Here is a 9,866-nt window from a genome sequence, read left to right on the forward strand (position 1 = left end):
CAATCACGCGTGCTCTGTGCTCCCCCCCACCCCCCGCAGCGGCATCTCTGGTGGCGGCACTGTGACCCCCGTTGGCGGCAACAACCATGAGCCGAGACTTCAAACCCGGAGACCTGATCTTCGCCAAGATGAAGGGCTACCCTCACTGGCCCGCGCGGGTAAGGCGCCCGCCCCCGGGAAACGACCGTGCGGGGGCACCCGAGCTCCCCTGCGAGTGCGCCTGGATGGGGGGGGGGCGGTGAGCCCCCCCACAGCAGCGGGCTGGGGGAGGGAGGAGGACAAGCTTCTTCCAGCTGCCTGGGTCCGGTGCTGCTGCTATTCGGTTACTACAAGGGCATTTTTTTCGTTCATACTGCGTTTCTGGAACAACATATGTGTTATATGTGGGTGCGGGTGAGAGAAGATCAGCTATTTCTTTTCCTTATATAATTGTTATCTTGATCAGCTATTTCTTTTCCTTATATAATTGTTATCTTTAGTTACTAGCATAAGCAATGGAGGGCTCCTACAACGAGGCTGCTTGGGCCTGTTTTGGCTTCCCCACCCCCTCCTCCCTTTCTCCTTATGGCCTGGTCAGCAGGTGGGGGCTTTCCAAACATTGCTGCATCTGGTTGTGGTAGTTGGCAAGCCGGGGCCAAGGGGTCTTGAACAGAGCCTTGCGAGCTGTAGAAGCAGCTTAAAGCAGCAGTGCCCCCAGCATCTGTTTTTGTGTCCATCCATTTGGGAGCCAAAGCAGATTGTGGATCACGTGTCCTGCTCCCTTGCCCCCAGCAGCAGTTTTCAGTTTATCTCCTGTCTTGTTTTCCTAATGGATTTTATTTTTGTGCTGCTGGTGTCTTAAAGTCTTTTCCACCCGCTCTTTTCAGGAAGAGAGTGGTCAGTTGCCAGCCTGGTACCCTAGGTCTCGGGGAGTGGCACCTACTCTAGTTGGGTTGATACTGGTGAGCCTGCAGAGGCAAAGCTGGTGGTGTATACCCTTTGCACCACAGGGTTAGGAATGGTAGAAGCCTGGGGTTTCCTTTCTGTGTTTGTGTTGTGTTATTTTTTCTTCCTTTTTTAATACCCTTTTTCCTTAGATATGTAAGGCATTGTGTCAGTGCCAGTCATTGGTTCAGCACGGGATAGGAAGTGTTGCTATGGATTGTGGTAAGAAGGAGGTATTTGCATCGGATCAGATACTGCTTACGCTCATCCTGCCCCCGTTTTTTTTGAAGAAAACATTAGTCTTGGAACCTGCAGGTGCCCTTTTTGCTTTAAGGGCTGCTAACACAATTTGAACATCATCCTTGATACCTGGGTTTTGTTATGTTACTGCGTTAAAGTTGACAGAACAGTTCTTCTGTCAGAAGTTCTTTCTTTACCATTTTGTTTCTCATTTGATATTTCTTAAATGTTTTCCCACACGTTCTGCATAATTACTAAATGTTTTGATTCTTGTCATCTGTCCCTAGGTGGATGAAGTTCCTGATGGAGCAGTAAAACCTCCTACAAATAAGATGCCCATTTTCTTTTTTGGCACCCATGAGACGTAAGTCCTGTAGATTAAAAGCAAAAAGGAAATGAAAACAATCTGATGGTTGTTTGTCTGTCTGCATTTGTAGCATTCACAAATTATACCATTCAACAGTAGACAACTAAACTACCAACAGTTAACAAGTTAGGCACCTGAAGATGCATGCTAGTTATTTATATTACTTCAGTTGTGAAATACGGAGGTGGACACTGATCTATAATCATTCCATGAAACTTTATGAATTTTTATTCAACTTTGTAAAATTACAGCGATTATGATTGTCCTATGTACTGTTTCCTTGCATATTATATCCGTCTTTCCCCCAAAACCACCTGGTGGAAATTGGAATGTGCATTATATGCAAAAAATACAAATCCCCATGGGTCTGGAAATTTGGTGATGGGGAAGTAGTGGCAGCTTTAATTGCTGCAGCTCTGGGCCTGGCAGACAGGGTCCACACATGGAGCTTGGCTCCCTTCCTGCTGTTACTCAGTTACTACAAGGCAATTTTTTCTTTAACTTCATGCTGCCTTTCTAGAACAACATTCATGTTATATATGAGGTGTGCTATATATGTGAGAAGATATATTATTTCCTTTCCTCCTTATTTATATAACTTTTATCCTTAGATATCATTGTTTCTTTATTTTGTCCTTGAGGAAAAAGATATTTGCAATAAAACTGAAATTACAGTATATACAATTTTTGTGTATTACTGAGCATTATTCTTTAGAAAAGAGACAAAGTAGTCAATTATGTTTTTTCTGTAAGTTCTTGATCCCTTTAGTTTCATGAATGTTGCTTTGTGAAATATCCAGGTAAAATGTTAGCAACACAAGCATTTTGAAATAGGCTTTAGAAGAACTGAAATTGTGATGTTATTTTAAAAGCACATGCTATTTCTAATCTCCTATTGTGAAAACTGTTAACTGGTAATTACACAGCAACTTAAATGTACTGTATATTTGTGAGTAGTCTCATTTCTTGGCCCTTTGTTATTGTAGGCTAGTGATTCTTCACCAAGGTGTCATGGCACCTTGGGGTACTTTGAGATCATTTCAAGGGTGCCACACAACATTAATGTGGTAGGTGTGCAAGTGTGATGCACAAAATAAACCCAGAGATTTTGAATAGGAATCCACTATGCTAAAACCATGTTTCCCTGTTGTGCTCTTTGTGAGTTTTTTATGACAGAAAAATTACTCTTTTGTAGTCAAGAAACAAATGAAAACTGAGTTAGCATTACTAAGGAGTTCCTCAGGTTTAAAAATGTTGAAAACTACTGGTGTAGCATGTGTAGATAGCCAGTTGGAAGCTAGTCTTGATATACAAGACTTGAAAATACTCTTTGAATATTTTTGTTATTTTGTAAGGGGCACTTTTTATTGCTGTTAAATTTCTTCAGAGGAAGAAAAGCACAAATTTGAAAACCTTATGAGGCTTATAAATTTGTAAAAATAAATAAATAAAAATATTATAAGGTAAAGAAAACATGCATTAGCAATCTTCACTGACTTGGTCTCTCTTTTGTACTTAAATAACTTGGGCCTGACAAGTTGTATACATGTTTAGTTCAGGTAAGTGTCACTGTTGTCACTTTTTGCCCATATAGATCTTTTTACCAGCTCAGAGCCTTTTTGTTTTGTTTTGCTGTACTCTTGTATATTTTTAAAATTTGATTCAAACCTCTTTGGAGCAAGAACCATTTCTTTCTGTGTGTGTGCACTAGGTACTGTGCAGTGGAACCACAGTCCTTGTTGGGGTAGCTGTACACTTAGAATACCATCATTCTGTTTCTTTCCTGTCTGGTGAAATATCATTCGTTTATTCATTCATTCATTAGCTTTTTTTTGGTTTTTTTTTTTTGTTCCTCTTCTTTAAAGGATACAGCTCTCCATTTAAGTTAATAGCTTTGGGCCTGAAGAAATATCTATGTACTTACCTAAACTTAATGTAAACGGGCATTTCCTAACCAGTGTGCCGTGGCATGTCCAGGTGTGCTGCAGCATTTTGGGCTGGAGCCGTGCCTCCCGCCTGCTGCTGCTGCAGATGCAGACGGACGGGGAGCTTGGCTCCACCCCAAAATGCTGTCCAGCTGGCCCTGTCGTGTCCCTCTCCCCACCCCCTTTGTCCAGTGTGCCATGGTGCTTTTTTATTTAGGTAAGTGTGCTGTGAGGCAAAAATGGTTGGGAAATCGTGATGTAAATTTTGCTTATTAAATATATAGTACTGCAATAGAAGCAGCCACAATACTGACCTGTTCCTGTCATTTTTCAAGGCTCCTAATAATTAATTTTGGAACTGCTCTTAGAAGTTTTGAAAATGACAGGAACAAGTCAGTTTGGGGACTATTTAAATTACAATACTGACAGTACTGTGTACTTAATGAGCCTGCATAGTATTTCACTTAGGAAGGAGCAATTGATTGTACAAATATGAATTGGGGTATTGCTGGTAATGCTTCAAATCTTCAGAAAAAGACAAGCTGACTATGAGTCAACAGTGTGCCATTGGTTCCAAAAAGCCAGTGGCAAATAGGGATGTATGACCAGGAATCTCTTATGCAAGTCATGGGAAATGAGTGTTTCATACCATTCAGCTGTGGTGAAGCCTCAGCTGGAGTGCTGTCTGGCTTAGGATTCTAAGCTTCAAAAAAGACATGAACAAATTTGAAGAGAGTCTAGCAGAGAGCAACACAAGTTATTTGACTCCTAGGAAATTCAATGCACAAGAAAAGTTTGGAAGAACTGAGATGGGTAGCCTGGAGAAGGGACTACTGAGGGAGGGATGGACTATTGAGTTTTAAAATATCAAAAAGATGATGGTAGACTTCTCTGTCCACAGGAGACAGGACAAAAAGCAATGGTCTTAAATTGCAAGACAGGAAACTTAAGTCTGATATTTGGAAGAACTTTCTAATTCTGAGAGCGGTGAAGGATTGGCTTTAGATTACTGAAAGATATTGTGGGATATCCATCATTGGAAGGTTTCTTTGTTGTTGTTGTTGTTGTTGTTGTTGTTTTTTTAAGTACAGGATAGCCAGTGGTTATCAATCTCTTTAGAATCAAGGCACCCCTCCATAACCTTTCTGAATTTAGTGGCACCCCATTTCAAAAACATTTATACCAGCATCCTTCCTGTTAGATGGTCCTAATGGATGGGGCGACTGCATAAACACATAATATAAAATGTTTGTAATTGATACTACTGTACCTTGGTTCACACTGATATTTTGATTAGTCAAAATGGCCTTAAATCACCTTTTCTGGTTTGCTGAATTGCTGTTGCCCCACTGTCTCCTCAGTATCCAGCACTGCAGTATCTATTCTTAGGGACTTACCAAAATGGTGGCAGAAGTTTGTGGCATAGCGATTCATTTAATCTCAGTCTTTTTGCTGCACACCCCTTCCTGCTGCTGAGTGGCCGAGAAGGAATTACTGCTGTGGTTCTTTTTGCCACACCGGGGGGGGTGGTATGCAGTGAAGAGAACGAGATTTAAAATGCTGCTGTGCTACAAACTTCCACCATGATTTAGGTAAGTGCCTATTAATTCTTCATGTGATCCAAGTACTTTTTTTGTTGCATCAGATACCACTGAGGTGGAGTGACACACCAGCTCTTTGGTTGTATGCTTTAAACTGCAAGAATGAAAGTTACGTGATGTCCTCTATTTCTGTTTGAGTGTCTAGATAGAGTAGTTTTATTCTCCCACCTTTTTATTGTTCTGGACACCAGTTTTCCTTTTAAGGTAATCCAATTTATGTACTAAGTTTAGGTTATTCTCTTTCAAGGTAAAGACTGGTATTATTTTGTTGTCATTTTTTTTTTTTTAACCTGATAAACCTCATGCAGGCAGGACTGCCCCTTCCTGCCACAGCAGTTTGCCTGTCTGGCTTCATATGCCCCTGGAAATAGGGGTCTGGGGCAGTTGAGGACCACTAAGTTACACAAACACTTGGTTGGGATAGTTTATGGAGAAGTTTCTGACTTGAGCAGATGGTTAATTAGATGATCTCTTTAGGTTCCTCAAAGCCCTATTATCCCATGATTTTGTTAGTGTTTACTTGCACTGTTAGTGCTGCAGTATTAGTTTCCTTAAACTGTTAAAAGCCTCAAGATTGACAGCAATTAATAGTTTCAGGGCTGATATTAGAACAGTGGTTTTTACCATTTCAGGGACAGGGCACCCGTCTACCACTCTTTTTGAATGTGGTAACATTTCTAGATGAGAACTGTTGCCGGTCCTGCTTCAGCTTACCTCAGTGCTTCTCAACAGGGTTCTGCTGCTTCCCTGTGCACCTGTTTCACAGCCAGTCTGAAAGGGCTATGGCACATGCACACTCTTCTGCTGTAGTCAGGCTGTGATAAACCTAAAACCTGCTGCTGCAGCCTGTCCAGTACCCTGTACGTTCCTCCCAAAAACAGAAATGCACAGGTATAACTGTCCTGTGTGCCTCTTTCTGGGTGGAGCATTGGACAGGCCCACCCAGGCTGCAGCAGCCCAATTCCTGCCTGCTTCAGGCTGATCACAGCCCAAATGCAAGAAGTGGGTTTTACCTGGCTGTTGCCATGGCAGCAGCACCTGCATCACAGCACCCAGGTTTGAAACCACTGTATTAGAAGCATTAAAAATTATGGGACGTAGCTTGTTTTAGTGCAGCACTCTCTTATTTTCAAGGCCTCTATAACAATGGCCCTAAAACTGACTAACCACTTCTAAAAGTGACACTTTAACAGGTACTTCCCCTTCATCACTTTCTATACATTTAACCAAAGTACATGTATATAAAGTAGATGATGAGAGTAGGTGATAGTACTTAAGTATCTGAATTACTTACCAATTATTAGCAATAGGTGACAGATGGGGATTGGCAGTAAGTACCTTCCTGAATAGAAGCTTTCTGTTTATTTTCAATATGACGAGGGGCCTAAGTGTCAAATTGCTTGAAACTTAGACGTAAGTGAAAAGATACTTCAATATTTCTGAGAACTTGCTCTTAGACGCTGTCACAAAAAATAAATATGGCTGAAGTCTAGTTGGTTACATGGTAAATTCCATGTTACAATAATAGTGTCTTTGGAGGTTTCTTTAAATGATCTCTTAGAATTTTTTTTCTCTAGAACTTTAAACCTTTCCCTCATTGTGCAGTGTAATTTAGTGCGTTGTAGTTTTGCAATTTACCAAAAAGTAACGAGAGTCGGCTTGCTAAATTTCATACATTTGTAGATTTCTTTGCATGCTACAGTGAAATTTAAAGTATGATTGCCTGCTTTGCAAAGAACAGGACATGCCTCTTGCATTACAGTGGGTTTTTTAATAGTTTTGTCTTCCATTGATGCCTTTCCATCTAGAAACCAATGAGGCATGAAATGGTACCTGTCTGTTAATTAGTAATGTATTGCTGTCTGTTATTCATATTTTAACCAAATGTTGGTCACATCTGCTTGTAGAGATTTGCCATCATCTGTCTGCTGGTTCAATACAGTAAGTGAATTATGTATTTAAAGTAATTAATAAATCAGGGTGTCAAACATCTGGCTTTCAGTTTCACCCAGCCTGCAGGACTTCTAGGGTGGCTGAGAATTTGGGGGTAGGGACATGGGTGGGGCCTGCCATCAAGAGCCCCATTGGCCACACATGGTGGGAGACAAGCAATGGCTGTGGTCACTGACAGACATCTAAATTCAAGGCAGGGTGGGATCTAATGCCTTCTGCCGTGTTACGTGTACACGGCAGGAGGCAAGACTGTGGGATTGGGGATCAGTTCCTGACGCTACCATATTGCTGGTACAGGGGGAGCCCAGAATCATGATCCCAAGCTTCCTCCACCAGCAAGTAGCAAACTCGGTTTCCATGTGCTCCCATGGCTAGGAATACCAGCTGATTAACACTCCCAGGCACTCCCATGGCTGGGAGCACCACCTGATTGGAGCTGTCAGGTGGGGGAGGACAGGAGACCCAAGGGCACTGGTGCACTTCCCTGCCTAGGAGCACTATTTAGGGCTCTCAGTAAGGTATTGTATCAGAGTTCTTGACTCCCCTGAACTCCCCACCAGCTAGGAGCCTTGATCAGCTGGTGCTCCTGGCTTGGAGTGCACAAGAGGCAAGGGTTCTCATGCATTCCCTAGCTGGGAGTGCTGGGCAGCTGGATGGCAGTCCCTGTCTCTGGAGCACACCAGAATCTTGAATGGATCTGGTGTGGTGTGGTGTGGTGTGGTGTGGTGTGCTCTGGAGGCTGGGACTGCTGGCGATATACTCAAGGGCAGTGGGAACCAGACATAAAGTTATTACATGTATTTTATGTAATACTGCTCCTTAAGATGTAATTAACCAGTTAAGCATGTCTTAAGTGTAACATCTGCCAGAGGCCTGTATCAAACTAACTCCTGCACTGATGTTTGCCCTGCTGCTGGTAGTTGAAATCCAGCGTAGGAGGCCCCTTGTAGTCCAGATCCAGCCCAAGAAAAACCCCACAGTCTGTATCTGGCCTCAGGAAGGCAAAAGTTAGTTTGACACCCATCATAAAGTTTTGTAACTTAAGTAACAGGTTCTTTATACTTAAAGCACATTTAGTGGACAGCAAAGTAACTTACAGTGAGGAATGGTTTAAGTGCTATTAAATGATTTATTCATTCTCCTTTTACTAATTCGGTGAGTTGGATATGAGTTTCAGGTAGACCTAAATATAAATGATGAGGAAAAAGTACAACTAGTTTCTCTAGGATTTACAGATTTACATTTGGTATAGACCGCTGTGGCCACAGCCTTTTGAGCAGTTGGGTCTTGGATTTGCACTCTCTCAGACAGCACAGATTAAAAATGAGAATATATTTCTAAACTCTTCATTTGTACTGTTTACCAACAGACACATTCCTCTTAAGAAATGTAACCCTCAAGAACATGAATGCAAGAGAAGTCTTGATTTGTCTTTAATATTTTGCAGTGTAAAGCACAACATTGAAACGGACCTTTTTTACTTTGTTCTCCCAAGTCCAACTTAGAAAAAATAGTGTTGCTTATTATTTGACTCTGACCCTATAGAAAAAGGTCCTGAATGGACTGCTATAGTTCTTCAACTCAAACTAATGTCTGTAACTTACCTTGCATCTCAAATCCCATTTTTAAGATTTAAGGACTCTTAGTTGTCTCGTTTCTTTATTTCTTACACCTTTTATTACTTCAGATACCTTGGTAGTGATTTTTCCCTTTTTGTACTATATGTGCACATGTTTTGGGCAATATTAAAGATTATGATACTGGAGTAGAAAAATATTTCTCTTAACATTTTTTTTCACCTCTTATAGGGCATTTTTGGGACCAAAGGACATATTTCCTTATTCTGAAAATAAAGATAAATATGGCAAACCAAATAAAAGAAAAGGCTTTAATGAAGGGTTATGGGAAATTGACAACAACCCCAAAGTGAAATTCTGTCATCAGCAGGTAACTGGTTTTCATATGTATAGCTTACTACTAATGTCTACAAGATATTCTGGTCTAATTTGGTCAAGTAGTATGCATTGTCTGGCCATTGTGAAATGTAATGCAATAGCTCAGATGATGAGAGAAATGTTACGGCTGTGTTCAATTGCAGGTCAGACTGATAGTGGTTAGTGTAGGTTAGAATTGGTTGGTATAAAAGCAGGAGAGACAAGGGTGCTACTGATGCCTTGGTTGCTGCACTGGGGAAGACACAAGGTAGAGCAGGGTGGCACCTCTAGAGACTAACTGGTGCTTTCATGTACTTCACCAGATAAGTCATCCTGGTATCTGACAAAGAAAACTGCCTACAAAAGCTTCATTCCTCCTTGAACCAGTTAATCTCTGAAGTGCTGCCTTTTCCTGTCTTTGGTCTGACCTCAGGATAACATGGCTAACCACCTGTGTGCAGTGGCAAGGAATTTGTTAAAACATACTCGTATCTTAAGAAGAATACTGTCTACAGATGAAGACAGCCCTCTCATACCATGGCACAAACACACAGTACCTTCTTACATATACAGACCATGCAAACTGAATTTAATGAACCTTGATGAAGAGGGCCTGCTCTTTCCTTGCTAGGATAAATCCTGCTTAAACTCCTCTGTTTGCTGTACCAGTTGCAAGCCAACAAACCTAGGATACCATTTCCCTTTCTCTTGTGCTGTTGTCATGCTTTAGTAGTTGGGAGCAGTGTTGTATTCTAGTCTTTTATGAGGGACCTATGATCAAGTCCCTCGTTTGCCAATGATTCTCTTCTCTTGATCTCCTTTGCAAACTGAGGGGAAAGATTCATAGATTGTTAGGGGCTGGAAGGGACCTTGCAGCTCATCAGGTCCAGGCCCCCCCCTGCCCCCCCCCCCCCCCCCGGTT

The 9,866-nt window shown here is 41.7% G+C and overlaps 1 protein-coding gene across 4 annotated transcripts in view; it reads left to right on the forward strand.

The window, feature by feature from the left end:
* The first annotated feature begins 39 nt into the window (after positions 1 to 39).
* PSIP1 (PC4 and SFRS1 interacting protein 1) overlaps positions 40 to 9,866 on the forward strand; it is a 55,886-nt gene continuing 46,059 nt past the window's right edge. For all 4 annotated transcript variants that reach the window (XM_019517558.1, XM_019517559.1, XM_019517560.1 and 1 more), the window contains exons 1-3: positions 40 to 158; positions 1,452 to 1,528; positions 8,819 to 8,957. In XM_019517558.1, coding sequence (XP_019373103.1) covers positions 87 to 158; positions 1,452 to 1,528; positions 8,819 to 8,957 — 288 coding nt within the window. In that variant the 5' untranslated portion in view covers positions 40 to 86. The remainder of the gene's footprint in view (positions 159 to 1,451; positions 1,529 to 8,818; positions 8,958 to 9,866) is intronic.

Source organism: Gavialis gangeticus, unplaced genomic scaffold, assembly GCF_001723915.1.
Source record: "Gavialis gangeticus isolate Ggan-Ray unplaced genomic scaffold, GavGan_comp1, whole genome shotgun sequence".
Taxonomy (NCBI): domain Eukaryota; kingdom Metazoa; phylum Chordata; order Crocodylia; family Gavialidae; genus Gavialis; species Gavialis gangeticus.